General features: G+C 42.2%; 1 protein-coding gene across 2 annotated transcripts in view; it reads left to right on the top strand.

Moving 5' to 3' along the window:
- EGFL6 (EGF like domain multiple 6) overlaps positions 1-15,323 on the top strand; it is a 93,217-nt gene extending 77,894 nt beyond the window's left edge. For both annotated transcript variants that reach the window (XM_075590214.1, XM_075590213.1), the window contains exons 9-12: positions 10,406-10,480; positions 11,272-11,367; positions 12,478-12,743; positions 14,053-15,323. In XM_075590214.1, coding sequence (XP_075446329.1) covers positions 10,406-10,480; positions 11,272-11,367; positions 12,478-12,743; positions 14,053-14,154 — 539 coding nt within the window. In that variant the 3' untranslated portion in view covers positions 14,155-15,323. The remainder of the gene's footprint in view (positions 1-10,405; positions 10,481-11,271; positions 11,368-12,477; positions 12,744-14,052) is intronic.
- Positions 15,324-23,083: the final 7,760 nt, after the last annotated feature.

The raw sequence follows: 23,083 nt of genomic DNA, 5'->3' as shown, positions 1-23,083 counted from the left end.
TCAAGGAAAATCATTTCAAATGCAACAAATTGGATTTATTTCTTTGGTAAATCTGGTGCATTATTTTTGCCCAGGTTATAACCCAATTTTGCAGCTGGATGACTTTAATAAATGACTCTCTAAGACAGGGGGGCGCAAACTTTTTTCCCTGCCCCCCCCCTGCCGGCGGTCACCTCACCCCCGCGCCCCCCCTCAGCCCATCTTACCTCGGCTCCGGCATCATGACGTCACGTTGCCATGGCGACGCGTGTGGAGCCAAGGTAAGTAAAGGTTTACAGAGGCCCTGCAGCTCCCCAGACACTTAATTTAACTGCCTTCGGGAAGCGCGCGGGGCCTCTGTAAACCGCGCGCCCCCCGCAGGCAGTCTCACGCCCCCCTGGGGGTCGCGCACCCCAGTTTATGCACGCTGCTCTAAGACACCATTGGCAAGACAATGCACAAGATTTGATAACCCTTTATTGAATGAAACCCATTTGGGCGTGATAAAGGAATCGTACAGTGAATAGTCATGTCCAGTAGTTTTAATACCCACACCAGATGGTTCTTTTAGGTTTTGCAACAACTTTCGAGAATTGAACAGGGTGACAAAGTTTGATGCTTACCCAATACCAAGAGTAGACAAGGTACAGTAATAGAGATGCTAGGGTACGGCCACGTATCTAACAACATTAGATCTGACAAAGGCCACTGGCAGGTTCCTCTGACATCCCAGGCCAAAGAAAAGACAGGTTTATCAACCCCCTGGCGCCATTCAATATGACAGGCACGCTGCATATATGAAGAGCCACGCTAAAGAAAGCAGAGTACCAGAGAAGGAAGTGTGAATGGTGGCTTGTAATAGCTATGGAGCACCTAGGCCTTTATAGTTGTGACCAAGCTTGAACGGATAAACTTGGCGCAGGTCAGAGAAAAAGCACAAACTGGAGTAACTTCACCACCACACAACATACTGTATAACGTACGGCTTTAGCCATCCAATATGTTTTCAGCAAACCTTTAATGTATGTGTTATTTTACCATAGTGTAATTATCTGATCCTCTGACAACATTTCAATATCCAGAACAGCTTACTGTACTGTAAGTCAGAAGTTCTCATTTTTGCAAGGTGACATGTTGATTGTAAATGCAAGATTTCAACTCTCTATTATTTTAAAGTTACTACAGTGCAAAGTTGCATTTCTGTGTATCTTTGCCAATTTTGTCTTCCTCTTAATGCAGCGGTCCAAGCGGCTCGCTGTATTTTGACCTGATCTGTGGGGTCCTCCGACCTCTGAAGACCCTCGGTTTCTGAGCATTGAACAAAATGGTTGTGGGGTCAGCCTCGCTCAGGCAAATATATGTGTCAAAACTGGCACACCAAAAACTACAAAAATGGGGTTTCCCCAGAGGGCAGGGGAACACAGATCAGCTTCAAGGGCCCACCTCAGTCCAGATAAGCAAAACAAAAAAAAACATAACGGGGGGGATTTCTGCTTAAAGATTTCTGTGACACGCCTGGCTTGAGTTTATGACATATCAAGTTTTCGCAACAACCTGGTGACATATAACTGCTGTATTTTGTTTGTTAACTACAACACATTGGTGAGCCCAAAATGATTGTGGCAAACCAGACCAGGCAGAATTTTAAAGTTAAGATAAGTATGTGTTCTATGACACAGAAATTGATACTAGTTGTCAGTGGTGGCTTAACTCTTACAGTATCTAACTCTCACTACTTACAATTCCAAAGTCAGCCTCTGGGAAGCCACTTAATCCATGCAAAGGGCTTCGTACATTGGCTGTAGTAGATTGAAGGAAGACCTAATTTCCTCACCTATTCTTCAGAACCGAGAGGAACCTTTCCTCTGCCAGGTACACTGAAGCCTTGTGACTGGATACTACACCATCTGCACCGTTTGCAGCAGACTTCCCAGGAAGCTTTCACGCCCTGCAACTGTTATCTTCGATCTTTGATGAACTTTATCAGGCCTGGAAGACGAACGAAATGAAACGTAACACATGCCAGGTTTCAAATCCTTTGTCTCAATTTATTACTCATAGGGTGATGACTTTTATACAGAAAAAAAAAGATATTGGTTAGAGGCGTAACATAGGCGTAACATAGGCGTATCCTAGGTGTGTCTTGGGCGTAGCTTTGATTAGAGGCGTGATCTAGGGGCAGGACATATTAGTGGCGTGACTTTTGGGACGTGTCTTTTCCAATACAAGCAATTGTCTGAATACATAGCTTATTCATTGTCTGTTATCAAAAGAGACCTTGAGTCTTTAGCAACTATATTACACTATTTTGCTTCTTGCAGAGAACCATTCTATTATATTCTAACTAAAACATCAGGAAATTGATAACACAAAAGTATCGTATTAATATCCTGACCAGGAAGAAAGGAAATGTAATTTAGCAGAAACTGTGTGCATTTATGAATTATATTTCAGCAAAAGGCTGACTACAGAATCTTAACTAGTTATGTCCAGACAAAATGGAAGCTTAACATGAGTGCAGATTCTGGCCTGACATATTGGTCCTAACAATCCCCTCCTTTTTGTTCTCTAAAAGAACAAATACCCTTACTAGGTACGCTTCTCTATGACTATGGCCTTATGGGGACCAATAGTATCATAGACTCTGTTCATGGCCACATATGAATTATTAGTTGCATACATGGCGTGAGATGAAATTGAAGGTTTCCTTGAGACAAATGAAAGCATTGCACATTTAGAACAGTGAAAAATAACAAAAATTGCTGCGATTATACTAATCACTACAATAAAACCAGAGAATTTTCATACCCAATTCTCCAATCCAACTAGTGAGTCCTGACATCCAATTTAAGCTAAGGCCTGAGGATTCTTTACGCATCCTTGCCTGAATTTCCAGTAGCTTATCCATATCTTTATGAATAGCGCCAGACTCATCTTCAATATAGGCACAGCACTTCTGTCCTACAAGTTTACAAACACCTCCTTGTGAGGCTAGAAGATAATCAAGAGCCATTCTATTCTGTAATAATACTGTTCGGATTTGCTCTTGTTCATTAGTCAGACGGATAATAGCATCACTTGTCTGATTAAGAGCATCATCAATATTTACCATCAGCTCACTTAATTTAGAATAGAGATCCAGAATACCTAAACTAGGTATAAAAACCCCAGCTGCAATGCGGGTTGAACTAATGGTCCTGGTCAGATCTTTTCGATTTCTCAGCTTCCCTTGGGGTAACGTGTCAGATACATAGAAAGTGGGAAGAATGAAACCCAGATAACAAAGGGCAGTGTGATTGCAGGGTACAATCTTAGTGGCCCACATGCCACACAACCAATATATATATATATATATATATATATATATATATATCATTAAATATTTCTATAAATTAGAAAATGGCTTACATCTCAATATGTCACATAATCCAAGGGTCAGCTATTTGTGAGAATTGGTGGGGGCTAATTTCTGCTAAGAGCGACTGCACAAACATTCTTCTTGCACACATCTTTCATACACTGGCGACACACTTTATTCGAGCTCGGCTAGTCCCATGAATTCGGTTATACCCGGGTGTATTGAGGTTTGTGACTGTTTTCTGCCCGAGTGCATTGAGATATTTTCAGGCAGGGATTGAAGCATTTTATTCCCGCTGGCTGCAATACTGCACAGTATATATATATACTGCATTACAATTCATGAATTTATGCCATCTGGTAGACACGCGAAGCATTGCAGCCTATTAAATCCTAATCATTATCATTTAACAGATCAGCCGCCCGTCAGCCAGGCATGAACCCAGGCTGGGAAGGCAAACGCAACGGGGCTTGTCAGAGGTGAGGAGCGGCGCATTCCAGGTATCTGCCAGGTACATACTGGGTATTTTCTCGAATAAAGTGTGTCGGTGCAGTACTGTATTTACTCAGAATGGCAAAACGGACCAAGATGGCTGCTATGGTCAAAATGGCTGACTTGTGATCCTTTCCTTGTGGTTGACTCACGTCCCTTTGTGACCTCCCACCTTCCTCATATCCAGTCTTCTCAGTCCCCCCATATCCTTAAGAGACAGTCTATTTAAAGAACAGATCAGTTAACCGTTTCATAGTCCTGATGGACCAAGATGTCCAAGTTGTGCATAACTTCATTCCTTTCTTTTCCGGCCATTATATCAGCCCAGTTGATTTCTTCTTCGGTCTCTTCTTCTGGGGGACTGGCGACATCATCACCGCAGAGAGGCATAGCGTCGGTGGGGGTTGCAACACACTTCTGGATCAGAGTTTTGCTGTACTTAATACATAGAGAGCAATGAGTAGGACAAACACACACATACAAAAACATTCGCTAGATTCGCTCAAAGCAAATCAATCCAACCACCAAATCCCCATGGTCCCTAAATCCTGAATAAATACACAACATTGCGCTTTAACTAGGGCGCATACATGCCCCTCCTTTTGAGGCTAAAATATAGTCTAGAGCTATTTTATTCTGCGGAGCCATTAATTTAAACTAAACCTATTCTTGGTTAAGTGAGTAAATGTCTGTGGTTGTATGATTTAGGATATCCCTGTAAACCTGTCATACAGTAACCCAACTCCTACATTTGGGAATAAATTCCCTGAAACTTATTCTTCCCATAGACTACTTTTTAGCACTTGTGTATTGGGTGCATCTCTTCTGTTTCTAACTCTACCTGTGAGCAATTAACATAACCGTGTGTTTGACTGATAAAGCATTCTCCCACCGGGATATCATTCTGCAGAGAGATTCTATTAACCTATAAATCCAAACAAAATAAACAAAGTTAAACAAATAATACCTTATACTATTTTGTCATCCTTATGGGACGCCACTTACACAAACATAATGGAGCATACATTTGTAACTGAAAAATAATAAAAACCTGTAAAAATAAAAAGGTCAAAGTTCGTGTGTTGAGGCCTGGACATTTTTGCCTATAATCTTTTTCCCTTGATGATTAGTGGTTGGAGAGTATTGTGTCCATCAAAACACTTATTTGCAGGTGCTATGTCTTTGTCTTTATTAGCTGTTTGTGCTTAGACTGGCACTATATTGACATGCGTGATGTGTATCCATGATGATAAGAAATTTTTACTGCAATGCTGGTGATGAGTAGCATTTAAATGACCTTTTCATCTGGGATGAAGAGCGTGCTTGCGTAGAAAATGCTTGACCATTAACCCGTCTTGCGTAGGTGCACTTTCAGCTTTAACCTGTACCTAGAAAGACTCAAAAAGATATATTAGTTGCATGCAATACTTATTAATTGTTTTATTACCAATAACATGGTCCTTAATTCGTTACTTTGAACTACTGATGGTCATAACTCATCCCATAAGTGTCTCATAGGGAGAGAATTTATACCTAGAAATAAATTCTTGTATTAATATGGTTACTACTATTATTAGCATCCACAATATTAAACAGAGATATTCCCTATTAACGCTCCTCAAATTTTAAACTAAGCAACCAATATGGACTTGACTTTGCTACAATCCAAGTTCCTAAAACTTGGTACCTCAGCCTGTGCCAAACCAATTGCTTCCATAATAAACTCTATCCTGTCTGCAGGCCATATCCCTAAGACCTGGAAAACTGCTAGAGTTGTCCCAATCTTCAAAAATGGGGACAAAAACACTGTCTCAAACTACAAATCAATCTCTCTTCTCCCAATACACACTTACTCTCATTCATACCTAACTGCCATCTGCCATTTTCTCTGATGCAAATGGTGTCAACCTTTTAGTCATTTAATACTAACTAACCTTAAAACTTGCCCCACAAATCAAGCATCCCAACAGCCTGCACTCATGGCTATTGTCCCACACCCACAATCACTCCTGGCTTTCACCTCAAACACTCCACTGTAACTATTCTGCTAAAAATGTGAAATGCCCTGTATATAATATATACCCTGTTCACTTATGCAATTACACTTGTAATAATATATCCCCTGTCCTTTAACTATATGTCCAGGACATACCCAAAAACAAATAAATGGTTACAAAATTATAAATTTGGCAGATATGATATATCCCTCAACATAGGGACAGCTTGCTACCTGCTTTGCTGTGACATCTGCAAAGGTATTATTCTTTTTTACCAGGGGCCTGTCAGCCCTGTTAGTATAGCAGCAACTTTTTATTACTGCAAGAGTCCTTGGAGTTAACATTGCTATAATAAATTCTGAACCTGCTGTGCATTGTATCTCATTTACAATATATCAAGTTCATATCAAATCCCTCTATAGGGATTTCAGAGAGACCTTCAATAACCTATATATGTATCTCCCCTCTTTTGTTCATATATTATCTATATATGTGAACAAAATACAAAAATACAAAAAAAGTTATGAAAACAGTTTGCTTTGATATATAGCAAAATTAAACTGGTAAATAGATTTGTATGTGTTGTGACTATAAAAATATTTACTGCTTGTGTTAAAAGAAAAAGCCTGCAGTAGGTCTTTTAACAAATGTGGCATTTACAATATAAGAAAAATCCTGAAATCCTGAGCAAAAGATTTCCTTTTAAAATAGACAAATAATTTTGAACTCTTTGCAAAGTGCTGAGCACACGGCCAGCATTAACTTTAAAAGACACTCTGACTTTAAAAAGAAATAATAATTTTCAAAGCGCTTTTTTTTTTTTTTTCTGAGAAAACAGCCAGAAACCTCAAAGTACAGAAAACGGGTTTCGCTGTCTAATTCATATTAACTGCTGGATTAATCCTCACGCAGGGGATTGTAACATTAGTTTAATGTTAAATATGAAGCTTTCCACGCTGTCCTAAAACTGCATTTTGTATGGTCTTTCAAAAATTAAATAACGGGAATATTTTAAATTACTTATAAACACCAAGTCTATGCCTACAAGAGCATGCAACATTCTTTCACTCATTCCTCTGAATGCCTTCTGAAAGAAATCTCATATTCCTGCAAACTTCCATCAATACAATTGCTATCCCGTTTTAACTATGCCCTCTCTTAAACTAAACAAAATATCTTCAAACATGCAACAGTTATACCATGACTAAAAAAACAGCAAGCTTGACCCTACCTGTCTTGTATGGCTTCTACACTGCTTATTTAACGGAGACAATTCTCGCTAAAATAACTGACCTCCATGCTGCTAAAGGCAGATATCACCACACTCCGCTCACACCACGGACACCCTCCTTTTGAAGTGCTATGTACATTAATGGCGTTATATACATACTGCACCGACACACTTTATTCGAGCAAATACCCGGTATGTACCTGGCAGATACCTGGAATGCGCCGCTCCTCACCTCTGACAAGCCCCGTTGCATTTGCCTTCCCAGCCTGGGTTCATGCCTGGCTGACGGGTGGCTGATCTGTTAAATGATAATGATTAGGATTTAATAGGCTGCAATGCTTCGCGTGTCTACCAGATGGCATAAATTCATGAATTGTAATGCAGTATATATACATATACTGTGCAGTATTGCAGCCAGCGGGAAAAAAATGCTTCAATCCCTGCCGGAAAATAACTCAATGCACTCGGGCAGAAAACAGTCACAAACCTCAATACACCCGGGTATACCCGAATTCGTGGGACTAGCCGAGCTCGAATAAAGTGTGTCGCCAGTGTATATAACACAATATATTAATTCAAACAGTGCTTGTGAGCTCTTACCAGCATTTTAAACAAAAACAGCCCCAAATATATCTTAATCCTGTAGAAATAAAATTGAAATGTGTTATCTTACTGCTTTACGGAAAAGAAGACAGTTCTACATTACCTTGTTCTCATAAATAAACTGCTTAAGCACAGAGCTAGTTAATTTTAATGTGAATGCTTTGCATTTTTTAAACTGTAAGGGAGAGGCTGTGCCCCTCCTTTTATTAAGATAGAAATACCACAAATGAAAAGAAATGTGTCCGGTTTAAAAAGTATCCGCCTGGCCAGGACGAATAAACCTTTTAAACTATAACCAGGGACCGAGCTGAATATACTCCCCTTTTGTTGTGAGGTATTTCTCTCTATATTCGGTGTACACCTTTTTAAAACCTTTTAAAATTTAGATTTCATCATGAGCAACTACTATTCATATTTTTTGTACACACATGTTAATCAGCATGACCACACAGTATCTTTCACACAAGAAATCATTCAGAAAAAAATTCATCAGGGTTACAAACAAACTCTTTTACATAAAGTAGCGGTGTTTTTTTTTTTGTTTTTTTTTACAGAGACTTTCACTCTGAGCCCCCACGGGCAAAGCAGCACTTCCCTGCTTCTGACTGATAGTGGCACACTCTCTGCCAATGACCTAAACCACCACAATTAAAACAGACACCATTATTCTGAGCTATTCTCCCTGATTGATTTCTGGGACCAGCATAAGATCTCCGTCTATTCTGCCCTCTGCCTTGTAAATACATTGCCTTATTTTCATGCCGAGAACAACCTTCTGCATATTCGACAAACGGGTCACAATAATAATGACTAGCTGTCTGAGCAACAAATTCCTCAGGAGTCCGACCAGATTTACACTCGCATTTCAAAAACTTGTACATTCCTAGGCTTCCGTCCAGTGTCATTCTTACTCATGTAAGCACCCATTAGTAGCTTAAAGAAAAACAGCTAAATTATGACAAATAATTGCAATATTTATACTTACACAATATACAATGGTCGTTCAGCTAGATCAGAGATAACAGTCTAGTCGTGCACAAAATTTACTGGACTCTAACCAAAAATGTTGTCTAAAGGGACTCTAATCCAATCTTCAGTCACAATTCATAAACTATCTAAACTCTAACCAGCATAATTTAGGTCTTTTTAAATTCCCAGAGGGGGTGAAGCATCATATATAAAAATTTACATATATACTCACCACCTTTGTGAATTTCCCACTTCTGGACACCAAAACTGAAGGAAGACCAAATTTCCTCACCTATGCTTCAGAACCGAGAGGAACCTTTCCTCTGCCAGGAAGGCAGAAGCCTTGTGACTGGATACTACACCATCTGCACCGTTTGCAGCAGACTTCCCAGGAAGCTTTCACGCCCTGCAACTGTTATCTTCGATCTTTGATGAACTTTATCAGGCCTGGAAGACGAACGAAATGAAACGTAACGCATGCCAGGTTTCAAATCCTTTGTCTCAATTTATTACTTATAGGGTTATGACTTTTATACAGAAAAAAAAAAGATATTGGTTAGAGGCGTAATATAGGCGTAACATAGGCGTATCCTAGGTGTAACATAGGCGTATCCTAGGTGTGTCTTGGGCGTAGCTTTGATTAGAGGCATGATCTAGGGGCAGGACATATTAGTGGCGTGACTTTTGGGACGTGTCTTTTCCAATACAAGCAATTGTCTGAATACATAGCTTATTCATTGTCTGTTATCAAAAGAGACCTTGAGTCTTTAGCAACTATATTACACTATTTTGCTTCTTGCAGAGAACCATTCTATTATATTCTAACTAAAACATCAGGAAATTGACAACACAAAAGTATCGTATTAATATCCTGACCAGGAAGAAAGGAAATGTAATTTAGCAGAAACTGTGTGCATTTATGAATTATATTTCAGCAAAAAGCTGACTACAGAATCTTAACTAGTTATGACCAGACAAAATGGAAGCTTAACATGAGTGCAGATTCTGGCCTGACATATTGGTCCTAACAGAGATGCACATGACAAATGTTACTGCCAATTAACAAAACATTTGTTATATAGGAAACCCGTTGATGTGATTCCAAGGTTTATTTCGCTGCTTAGTGTGCTAGGAGGAATATGGATGCAGTTACTGTATCTGTGGAAAAGCAATCCCTTGTTTTTAAATATACCCTCAGTACTTCTGATTAAGGCAGGGGTGTGCAAACTTTTTTGTCTGCGCCCCCTGCCTGCTCTCCCCCCCTGCTCGCGCCCCTTCCCCCCTCTTGCCTTTTCTCTGATGTCATCTGACATTACGGCATCATGTGACGTCATGTTGCCATTTGACACCACAGCGTCGTTTGACTCCGCATTGCCATGGCGACGCGTCACTAGAAACCACCGGAGACAAAGGTAAGGGGTAAGGAGAGGCCTCTAGCGCTCCCCCGGCAATTCATTTAAATGTCGTGGGGAAGAGCGTGCGGCCTCTGTAAGTGCTGCGCCCACCCCAGAAAATTTCAGGGCGTGCCCCCCAGTTTGCACACCCCTGCTTTAAGGGATGAATTACTGATGACTACAAATTCACACCGAGATCATAATTTAAGAGCAATTAGACTTTGATTCACATTACAGTACTCTTTGTAAAATCACATGGCATGCTAATAATAAAAAGCAGAAAAAAGAGACGTCAGCTACCCGGTGTTATTCCTGCATAGTATCCGACGTGGTTTGGTTTTAGTATTGTCTTGGCTTCCTTTTGACACTATTTTTTCATTAGCTCCCCAGGTTAAAAAAGCAGCCGCTTTTGGTCCCCTTCCAGTTAACAAAAAATCTTCACAATTAAAATCAGAAGGTATGTACAATATGCTTTTTTTTTATTGCATTTCCCCACAAATTTACATTCTATTACCTGCATCGTAACCGTAGCCAAAAAGAATCCCACAGTCATTATAACCTATTCTTTATTGAAGGAACCTACAACACAATACCCTTCGGCACCAAAGAACGCCATGCTGAGAACTGCAGTGCAGAGTGTAACGTTGCAGTAGCTAAATGTACAATCTTGTACAGTATGTAATAACTGGCGAGATAAAATTATAACAAAATAGAGCCATTGTAATTGCTGGTGGTTATTTAAGGCAGCTGTAAAGTTGCAGCGCGGACCAACTCTCAACAGCAGAATAGATGGCTTATCATGTTGTTGATGTCATCTGCTAAACACATCTACCCAGTTCACTTGAGTACTTTCTTAGATATGGCAGCTTCTTTACCTGTGTTGCAGACGCCTGTAACCAAGGAATTAAGATGTTGTAGTGATGATAGGAGGTAGCACACATAGGATTAACCTTCAAAATGGTTGTTGCTTATTCCAAGGCAATCGCAGGGAAATGGTAACCGAATAGGACAGATGATATCGTTAAAAGAGAGAATGATAAACAATGTGCAGTTACAATCAGTCGACTTCTACATTTAAAGGGTTAAAGCATTATCGTAAGATCTAAATTCTCTGTTTAGCAAACGGCAAACATTTTGAACCTATACAACAATTTAATTTTAAGTTACAACAAATTGGGCGAATAGTGTCTAGCTGCATACTGTATATTGAGATATGCACTCTTTCTTTTGCTCCCTCCATGTGTTTAGAAGTGTCCATTGACTGCAGCTTTGATCGAGGGGCATGTGACTGGAAACAGGATACAGAAGATGATTTTGATTGGAACCACACTGATCGTAGTAATGGTATGAAGTTATCCAGACATAATGTTTTCTTTGCTTCTTTGCTCTTGCTCAGCTAACCCCTTCAAAAAATAACCCTGCAATCTTCAAGACACATACAAACATGTAATGTTATCCTTGTGTAGTGTTAGACTGGGACATCAATGGACCACAAGGGAAAACAGGAAAGTTATAGGGCTTGCACTCATGCATACATGTACATTCAGACTCAAACATCCATTCACTTGTGCATAGATATATACACACAGACATGCATGCACTCATAGATACTACAGTACTACATGCACGCATAACTATGTACACTGATAGACACAGAGCAAACTAGCCCTTCCATTATGCAGCTGCACTCACTGCACTCCTGGGAGATTTTACCAGTCTCCCAAGTCTACATTAGACTTCAGAAGTCTCCTGGTCATTCTGAGAGACTCTGGGAGCACCAACTTGCTACCAGACCCCAAGGGATCTCCCCGTGTACCCAGTGAGCCAGTCTGAGCCTGCCCTCTGGCCAGATAAACATACTCATTTGTCTTTATGTATACAGTTGCTCTGCTGGTTTCCTTAGAGGCTCAATCACTCGAAAAGAGATATTGCATTAATGAATCGCACATTTTTCAGATATCTCATATTTGGATTTTTCAACCTTGACATTGAAGTGGGCCTAATTTCATTCAAATAAACAACCACTTTTCGTGTCTATAAACATACTGAACTATATATAAAATCCCATACATCTACATTTTGAACTGAAGAGAGATTCATATTATGCTCATTATAAAGAACTGGTCAGTGAATTGGAGGTGCTTTGTGAGGAAACTAATAGGAGTATGGTCTATACTGAAGTGGATGGTGTCATGCTCATATATGCCATCAGTATTTTTTCTTACTTTAACATGAGGTCTTTTCATACGTTACCAATCAAGCTTTTGTTGTGTTTTTTTAGAAAAATGTATAATTTATGACAACAACATTTCTGAATGACCATAACTAGAAAGTCCGCCAATCTGATCAATAGCTAATCTGTCATGTAGGGATTGTGAACACAGTATTTGCTAATTATTTTAAAATCCCATTAACAAATGATAGTATCAATAATAGCCATGTTTTCCCCCCTAGGTGCTGGATATTATATGGCCGTACCAGCATTTGTTGGTCAAAAGAAGGATATTGGCCGTCTGAAGCTTCCACTTACAGACTTAAAGCCAGACAGCAAATTTTGCTTGATGTTCACCTATCGACTTATTGGCGAGAAGGTGGGGAAACTGCGAGTGTATATGGATGAGCGCAACATCCCTGTGTGGGAAGAAAACCGAAACAAGCAGGAAGGATGGAGGATTGCAAAAATTGAAATTCCTGCCACCGATAGCAGAACTACCAGCAGTGTAAGTCAAGCAAAAAAATCATTGGCTCTTTTAACTGGCAGCCCACGGCGGGCCTTGATGTGGCCTGCTAATTTCATACTCGTTGCTTAAGCAGCTAACTGCAGCTTTTCACACTGAAATTCACTTGCAAGTTAAGTAACGTAAATAAATAGGGGATGGGTGATATAAATTCTTGGAAAATGTTGAAGTATACAGTAGGAATTTCAAAGTGTTACAATCTGTTCATTTGCATGCCTTTTCCAGCAATCCTTACCTGCAGGTTCAGATAACAATCCCACTTATCTAAACCCAGGGGGTTCTCCATAGATATCAACTGGGAGTATTAGCTCAACAAATCCCCACTTAAGTTATTTACCTATTTATCTGCTGTTTGTTTTGCTTAATGTATTCATTTTATGTTGGGCCAGCATCACTACTGCAAGCCAACAGAAATCAGTGACTCCATTGTCACATGGCGTGGTGTCTTTCTGTTGGATCCTCTTGTTTTTTTCTGACCATCAGAGCTGAAGCTGAAAACATCATGGTTCCTCTCTGACTAACGTCTGGATAAGATTTACAGAACAAAGTCACAAATAGGGAGCGCTGTCACTTTAATCATTGTATGACGTGGTATTGGCATGAAGCAGATTTCGGGAACTGTGGAAGATCAGGAAATACACTCAGTAGTTCTGTGTCTTTGCTATACTTCTATGAAATTCTCCTGTAGATTTTTGTTTCAGTCAAATATTGATGTAAAAACATTTTTTTGCAGAGTCTCTAACACTATATTTTCGAAAAACTACTCAACCCAGATCAGATCAATGTCTGAAATGGCATGTTTCCCCTTGAGTTACAGTAGTCTTGATCCCAATACCAGGCTGCAATAAAATCAGGAGTATTTTGTATAATCCATATTTGTTACTGTGCTTTTTGCAGTTGGGATTTTGGTCCTAAATATGCAAAGTTATTAAATATATTCTAAATTATTAATCAACGAGTAAAATTGGTATACAGTATATGGTGTAATATGGATGGGCATGTTGTCTTTAGTGCAGCGCCAATATAGATTTCTAAATGGGACTTGTTCTCTTAGTATTGGTGGACAGATACATCTTTTAAAAAGGTGATGTTGGAACGAACAACAAAAACTAGTTACAACTTTACTGTATATGCTCTAATGTGTGTCCTGGTGGACACAGCTTCAGTGTTCTCATAGTGCCGATAGAATGACATACAGTAGTTGTATTTCTTTCCACCAGATGGTACAGTGTGATGTAAGCTGCCTTTATTATCATCGGGATTTACTTACTCTGCTTTTGTCTGATTGCAGATTACCTTTGAATCTGAACGTGGGAAGGGCAAAACTGGAGAAATCGCACTGGACAATATTTTCCTCATCTCTGGTCAGTGCCCTGAAGATCCAACAGCCTAAGATTGCATCGAAGATTGAGACCGCTTCATTGCGTCTGATTGTTGTAGAAGTACTGCCTATGAAGACATATTTTAAATGTGCTTTACACTTCTAAAAAAAACTGGAAGCAACAGCACATTCTCTGTGAAATACAACTTTATGCATCTTGAGTGTAGCACTAATATCATTTTTTTTAGCAAGAAAATAATGGTGTACAGACGTTATTATGTTTGGACAGCTTTACTTATGTACGTTCTAGCCGGGATTTTTTTAAATGTATACTACTTTACAAAAAGGTGCTTAACAGGTTGTTGTAAAAAGGATGCTATATTATTTTCCCCTGGCTTTTTGGGACCACTGTTAAGCTAATATTGTCTGTATCTGTATTCTTTATAATGTACTCATATTATAGGAGCAACGGTATTATAAGGCAAGGTGCATTTTGGAAAAAAGCCCATATTTTATGTGACCTCAGGCTCACACCTACATTTCTTTTAAGTTGTGTATCATATTTAGACTGTATATCTCTAGTTACCGATCACCATGTTACATGATAACAGCTTTAGCTGACGTACCAGTGACCATAAACAACAGAAAAAGTTGCCATTATCATTAAAAAAGATAACCAAACAGAAACCGGTAAAACCGTAGGACCACGTTCCATAACAGACTTACAGTATGACACAAACATATGGACACTACCTGGAGACATCGTTCATTTTACAAATGTAGAATGTATTGAAAAAATAGTTAACATGACAAATGAAGCCGCCCGTTCCAGATCTGTTTTTGATTTGTTTAGAAGGAGCATTGTTTTAGACAAGACAAATACCCTTTTCCCAGATCCTCCATTCAATATTATTTTTATATCCGTGTAGAAAATTGTGCATCAACACTGGCACTTTCCTACATTACATGTAAGATGGATTTACTTCTCAAGAGTCATGAAATAGTAGTCTTTGATCGGAGATGTTATTTATGACTCTGGAAGCCAAGGTGTATTGAGATTTATTACGAATTCAGCTGGCTTGTTCCACGTCTCCTGTGAGAACACAGACCTGCCCATTACTTCCCCCTCTTTACCAGGTGTTATTCAGCAGGCATGCATTGCATCTCTGGCTGCTTTCGATGAAAGCCTGTCTTGGTTTGAACGTCATTGGTTTTGTACAATAAACCCTATTGAAGTAAAATTGGTGTGCCTGGATGTCTAACTGATCCCGTTTTGATAGTATGTTTTGAACATACTGCAGTCATAGCTGGTAATTTATGGTGTATGGGAGAATGAACCCCACGGTGTCCGGTGCTCCAAAAGCCCACTGGTTGAACCGGGTATAGAAATAGAAACAGTCTCTGACGCATATGTAGAAAGAGAACGGCAACTTAAGCAGGCATAAGGATCCTGTGTGAAGGGAAACGGCAAGGAGGCATATATCGGGATAACCAACTGAAACCTGGGTGGGGGGCTAGTGCACAGGAAATAGTCTGAGACAGGAAAAGAGGCAACCATAAGCTACCCCTCTCGTGTACTCACGCTGGTATCGCCTGCTGCCCTTACCCGACCCGGTGTCTTCACTGCCCGTGCCTGGCCGGTCCCAACTCCTCGGGCGTCGCGCTGGTGTGTGACATCATCCCCAAGGGCCAACAGCTATGCTGTGGATGAACGTAGCGTGCGTTGCAACTCAGCGCTCTTGGATATCCCTGAAGCGAGTACAAAGGGCGAATCCAGACGCACTCATCAGGAAAGGGAAAATGAAGACCAGCTCCCAGCTCTGGGTAATTGCCTGCGTGCTCCACACAAATGGATGAAGTAGAGAAATGGGTGGTTTGTAGGTGGTCACTGCAACAGGAACTCAGCCGAAAACGTGGATGAATAAAAACAGCTTTATTGCACAATAGTGCTGCACATCACAGAGAACACCTCTGACGCGTTTCGTTCCGTGGTGGAACTTTATCAAAGAGTACTCTTACAGTGGTTATCACTGCTCAACCTTAATATTCTGAACCATATAGGTAAACGTATACAGGTGCATGGGAAATAGGAACATATTTATTACACAAAGGTGATCATAGAGTGACCACCCAAAAGAATTCTCAATGTGTTGCACTCTGCTAGATGGTAACAATTACCAAAGGGAATAAATCCCAAACCATATAGGGAACCAGGGGGTTAAAAGTGCAAAAACAAAAAATTCTTTATTAACACTTCTAAATAAAGAAATAAAAACAATTAAAAAACGAATGGCGATGGAGTATGCAGTCTCAATGAGGGTGAACACGCATGTAGACATGGGTGAAGAACGTGGATTGTGAATATCCAATGTGTCACCGCAATGACCTTACAGACACAAGTATTATTCCTTGTCAATAGTATCATTCCATATCGTAACCATATACCGTGTCAGCAATATGCTCTCTCTTATTCCGAACAACCAAGCCTCACTATGCCTGAAATTCAACTTGCCAAAATTGTAGCAACGATATGTTTTAAATGCCCTTAATAACACAAGTGTGTAACCATGTTGCATCCGGTTAGGGCTATTAAATTGCTACCCGTGATACAGACGTTACTTTCAGTGATAAGTGTGTAATAAAATGCAACGCATGCATAACAGGGTTGGGCCCAAATGCTCATAAATCCAATATTATAATGTCAATACATTTGCAAGGTAGTACATGTGTACCAGCATGATAAACAATTCAGGCTACTCAGGCTACTCAAAAATAAAGGTTGCCCGTGATACAAGTTTAACTCTCAATAGTATGTCTGCATAGTAGCAAAGTTGGGCCCAAAGTTCATACAACCGTTCAGCTACGCTGTATCCAATTTGGCCTCATACTCCATCCGCTCCGAAAGCGAAACCGGCTGACGTCATCAGATAGCGCGTCGCCTACTGCCCGACAATCGTTTCGCGCCTCTTTGGCGCTTCTTCAACGGGGGACCCTAGCAATTGACCACAGTAGAGTTGATAGCAGAGCCGCTAATTTGAATTGAATAATACATTATGCATCTAACGGTGTTTCACCCACCCGTGAGAGATTTGTCCATTACAGGGTGTATGGTGCATATACCTTCTGGTAACAGGAGGGCTGAGTTGTCCTCCGATGGTAGTGGGGACACAGGACTAGGTTTTTGGGGTTCATACCCCACATATCTCTTTAGCAGTGCAGCGCCTCCATCTGCCGTAGGCTCTAGGAACTGAAGTGATCTCCCACAGTAGAACGCATTACCTCTCCCCCCAGTAAGGTCACGCACCAGGCAGGAGGTATATACAAACAGGAACGGGTTTATTACTCTTCTGTACAGTTACAGTTACACGGCAGGCTTCTGCCCCCACTTGCAGTAATCTCCGCTCTCACCGAAGGATGGTCCCTGGACCGCCACTACAGTCCAAGGGCACTAGCAGCAGTCCTAGCTCTTACCCACCTCCCTAGTAGAGGCAGAGGTATGGTCCACACTCACTCTCCCCTAGAGGGAAGAGCACAAGGGAAGGCCCCAATCTCAGGCTCCCAGTTGTGTGACGTGCCTTCCTCAGTGGGGGAAGGACACTGCTAAATTTAGGGCGGTCCTGCCTTTAAGTACTGCCAGGAGGAGGACACCAGGTCTGGCTCATGCTTAGTCATGCCCAGGCTTGATGTCACCGCCTCCCGCTATCACTCAAATGCAGCTCCTCAGAGGGGGAAAACCCCATCGCAACTACTGGCAACCTGATTGTACCAGGGTTTACTGCCAGCCCAAGGGCAGAATAGTAGCCATCAGTGAGTAGCCCATATTGACTTCTTGCAATATATTGTAACTCTCTAACTCATATTTGTATGCTCCATGAACACATTTGATATTTAAATTCAAATGTAGTACTGTATACTGTAATTACGTTTTTGATTATCCTTATCAGCTATCATTCTCCATTGTAAAACATACATTTTTAACCAAATGTAGTAAATACCAATTTATTTTTAATAATGATGAAGTTAAAAACTAAAAAAAATTCTGCGGCTAACACTTAAAATGGCTATCTCCATAGTGTGCTCCTTCTATACAGCAAAGCCACATCTTCTGGATTTTATATATTGTATTCTCATTATTTACCTTTGCATTTGGTTTTCAAGTATTTGGTCACATTGCCACGCTCAATAACATTACAGAAAAAGACAAAGCAGGTGTTGATATTTAAAGTCTCAGTATTTTAGATTAAAAAACAAATTAAAGAAATAGTAAAAAACGGTAGTTAGCTGAACATTTTTTAGAGTGAGTGCAACTTTGCAATGTTTCTTTTTCGTTTTTGTCACAGCCTGGTAGCTGAATGTCCACAGGCCATACAGTATATAATAAACGGCTAAGACAGGCAATCAATGTAAATGCTACGTTATGTTCAGCCCTTCGTGACACTTCCCCCTCGTAATCAAGCACATTACCCAGATGTTAAAGATAGAACTCGGACTGTCCTTTTCCCAAACATGCTTCATGGGTTTGTCTACACGCTTTACAACTGGAGGAGTGATCTGGGGGGAGGCATGCTTTTTTTCAATCACATATCTTGCAGCTGTGTTTAGTAATGTTGAAGAATACAACCATAAAAAACATAAACAACAATAGAAAGCCAAATAGTGACTAAGCTTGCAAATGTTGTGCAGAGTTATTGAACGTCAGGATATATGAACATCTTGCACAGATGAGGGATATTTTTTCATCCTGTAGCCGGGAGCTTAATCCTGAAAACACTCGCACTGTATGACATACAGTATCTGTATGATTGTATTGGTTTTTGCTCAAAAGCAAGCAAACATTTTTGTTGGTAACTTAGTGTAGCCAGGTCACCTGATGGCAACTATTCTGCTCTTGGGCTGGCAGTAAACCCTGGTACAATCAGTTTGCCAGTAGTTGCTATGGGGTTTTCCCCCTCCGAGGAGCTGCACTTGAGTGACAGCGGGTGGGGGTGACATCAGGCCTGGGCATGACCAATCATGAGCCAGACCTGGTGCCCTCCTCCTGGCTGCACTTAATCCTTCAGTGGGAGCTGTGAGACTGCATCAGGCAGACGTCTGCCGTTGTTCCAGTAACTGTACAGAAGAGTAATAAACCGTTCCTGTTTGCATATACCTGATGCGTGACCTTACTGGGGGGAGAGGTAATAGTTCTACCGTGGGAGATCACCTTCTGTTCCTGGAGCCTATGGCAGATGGAGGCGCTGCACTGCTAAAGAGATATGTAGGGTATGAACCCCAGAAGCCTTGTCCTTTGACCCCACTACCACCAGCAGACAACTCAGCCTTACAAAGGCTACAGCTGTACTAAGTCGCCCTGAGGCGCTCGGGATGCCTAGAGGGGGTGCTTTTGTTATCTGAGTCCCAGAGACCTCTGGAGAGGGTCCGCGATACTGGCAGCCGAGGTGGGCAGCATAAGGGTACTGGAAAGGGAGTATCTAAGGAGGGGTGCCTGAAGTACAAGGTGTCGAAACCTCTCCACTAGAAGAAGCGCAGAGTACCACTAGCCATAGCCATAACATGGAACCACAGAGTGCTTGTATTGGACTGTAATCGTGTGCAGCGTATCGAGATGGAGCTTTGCTAGCCTGGGGTACATCCTACTCTTGATAGACTGCTAATCTATGTGCTGTGAGGACCCACAAGGAACGCATTCCTCCTGGAATCACGGTCACTGTGTGGTCAGTGAATGGATTGTGCCCAAAATGGAGGTTCCCTTGCCTGGGAATATGCCACATGTTACAGGACTTAATTTGGCGTCTCCCGCCAAATCTGGAGAGCACGTGGAAGGCTTGCAAACAAACTGCATGCCTTTTTGCAAAGTTCTGCAAGGGTCTGGCGCGAAAGCCAGGACCCCACCCAAGCGATGTGACTGGATCAGCTAAGAGTCGGAGTCACACCCCATCCATGTTGCCGAGTGTCCCTCCTCCAATCTCCACCGGAGGGAGGGGACATATCGACAGTCAATGCAAGGATACTTTGGAGAATAAGGGAGGTACTGCCTATCGCCGCTGTGGACTCGGAAATGATCCGGTGCCTTTCCCCTACGGAGGTATCCCTGCCCTCTTCCTCTTGTAGCAGTAGCAGACAGTTTTCCGTGGTGTTTTGACCGCTGTGATGCGGGGTCGTTGTGATACCACCAGAGGGAGAGTGTAGCCAGGTCACCTGATGGCTACTATTCTGCCCTTGGGTTGGCAGTAAACCCTGGTACAATCAGGTTGCCAGTAGTTGATATGGGGTTTCCCCCTCCGAGGAGCTGCACTTGAGTGACAACGGGTGGTGGTGACATCAGGCCTGGGCATGACCAATCATGAGCCAGTCCTGGTGCCCTCCTCCTGGCTGTACTTAAGGGCAGTACCGCCCCAAATTCGGTAGTGCCTTTCCCCACTTGAGGAAGGCAGGTCACACATAAGAGAAGCTTAATATTGGGCCTACTCTAGTCCTCTTCCCCTTGGGGGAGAGTGCGTGTGGACCATGCATCTGCCTCTGCTAAGGAGGCAAGGAAGAGCTAGGATGGCTGCGGGTGCCCTTGGCCTGTAGTGACGGTCCAGGGACCATCATTCAGTGGGAGCTGTGAGACTGCATCGGGCAGAAGCCTGCGGTTGTTCCTGTACTGTACAGAAGAGTAATAAACCGTTCCTGTTTGCATATACCTCCTGCCTGGTGCGTGACCTTAGGGGGGGAGAGGTAATAGTTCTTCCGTGGGAGATCACCATCAGTTTCCTGGAGCCTATGGCAGATGGAGGCGCTGCACTGCTAATGAATACGTAGGGTATGAACCCCAGAAGCCTGATCCTGTGTCCCACTACCACTACCACCCCACTACCACCGGCAGACATCGGCCATCGGGTGGGGGAAACACTGTTACATTCCTTTTATATTTTTGACACAAATGTTACATTTAGTGGAAGGCAACTCTATTCCAGTTTAGGATTTATGTCACCCTCAAGGTTGTCATCTTCTGTTGAATGCTAACCTGGAGACTTTTTCCAATTCAATTTCAACAAAATGTATCACATGTTCATAGACGTAAAATTAGTCGCCCCATCCCCCCACCCCTGCCTGATGTAATCCTAATCACATTTAAAAAAACGTTATTAATCGGAATACAATATAAATGTGAATACAAATACATTAAAATACTTCCATATTTCAACATTTTTAAAACAGCAAAACATGACAAATGTGATATTAAATCAAGATAATTCTGACTGCAATTTTTTTCTTTCTCACCCGCCCTCCTCATCCTCTCTCTCACCCATCCATGTCATACTCCCTCAAGCCCCCTCCACATCCTCCTCATATCACCCCTCTCCTCATCTCACCCCTCTCCTACTTTTCACTCCCCCTCACCAATGCCTGTCTGGCTTCGGTGGAGGAGGACCACGGGAGGAGGACCGCAGGAGTGGAGGATCGCGGGAGAGGAGGACCGCGGGAGTGCAGCATAGCGGTGGCAGAGGTCAGCGGTGGGAAAAGAGGATGGCAGCCCACCAGAGCGGTGCAGAGGTTTTGGATGGCGGGAGCAAACTTGAAGCAAGGTGGCAAAGGAGGATGGCTGGGGAGGAACGCGCTATAGCAGCAGGAGACACCAGAAGTCAGTGAAAACTTCAGGGTCAGACCACTGTGGCAAGCTCCTCCCCGGCCGTGCTTCTCTACTGTTCTGCTTCGCTCCCGCTGTCAAACTCCTCTGCCGCCCCTACGCTGCTGTGGCGGTCCTCTGTCTTCTTCTCCTGCCGCCGCGCCCCTCCCCCCCGTCCAGTTTGCGCACCCCTGGAGTATTTTTGCGAAGAAAAGATAACAATATAGAAAATCTGTTGGACCTGGAAATGTCAAATCTAAACCCTTAGCCCGGAGATACGTAACCAAAACCGGTAGTGTCCGGGTCAAACCCGGAGTGGTGGCAACCCTAGTCACCCTCCCAAATATATATTTGTACTTGTAGTCCTATTGTTCTATGGTAAACATGATTTATTGTAGTTAGTGACAGGCTAAGACTAAGGGGGGCAATTCTAGATTGTCCAAAGCAGCCCAATTCAAGTCAATGGGGGTTTACGGATGATAAAGGAGCGATCGGACGCGTTGGATGATATACATGTAGCGCTGCTTTCCCCTCCCCTCCCCCCCCCCCCCCCCCCCCCCACCTTACTGCCTGGGAGATCTAGCCTTGCTACCGGTGTTGTGGTGATTCATACCTGTTGGTTCCAGGAGATGCTGAGGGTCTGCGATGGTATAGGGAAACAGGACAGGCTTTTGGATGTCATCAGGCTTGTTCTTCTCATGTCTGGTGCAATGCCTCCATTCACTGTGGGCTCCAGGTGTGCTAGTGACAATCCCCACCGTGAAAGTCATACTGCATACCCCTACCCAATAGACTCAGACAGGGGTATATAAAACAGGATCCTCTTTTATTGCATCCACTGCAAGTGTTATTACAGTGAATACATTTATCAGCATAGGATCCCAGGCCTCTGGATGGTGCCGGGCCTTCTCTCAGAATTGAGGCCTTTGCAGTCTGGTAGATCTATTCAGCCCCCTATGGGGCTGAGAGCACGTCTCACTCCCAGCCGGGAGGGACTCAGACTCAACTCCAACTGACTATAATTTAGAATGCAACCTCTCCTAGTACAGAAGGGGAGGGCACAAGGTCTGCACCGATTGGCTGCACACAGACCCAGTTCACCTCCATCCGTCATTCAGAGATGCTGCCTGAGGGGGTAAACCCCACAGGATAGCCTGCCACTGCCTGTAGCTACTAGGACTTACGTGACAGGGCAGAAAGTATAACCTGGACCAGCCATGGCTACACACAATTGTCCCCTAAACCTCAATCTTTAAAGAAAAGAAACAGGTCTCATTAAAATGTATTGAAAGTGGCATTCCTATCTAAAATGAACGTGATATAAGGACAGCTACTTACATGTAGTTATTTGACACCTTTTTACAATCTTTATCTAATGTCTTCTGATTA

Source organism: Ascaphus truei, chromosome 3 (assembly GCF_040206685.1).
Source record: "Ascaphus truei isolate aAscTru1 chromosome 3, aAscTru1.hap1, whole genome shotgun sequence".
Classification (NCBI taxonomy): Eukaryota; Metazoa; Chordata; class Amphibia; order Anura; family Ascaphidae; genus Ascaphus; species Ascaphus truei.
Note: the sequence above shows the minus strand (reverse complement) of the source record. Positions and strands in the feature narration are given on the sequence as shown.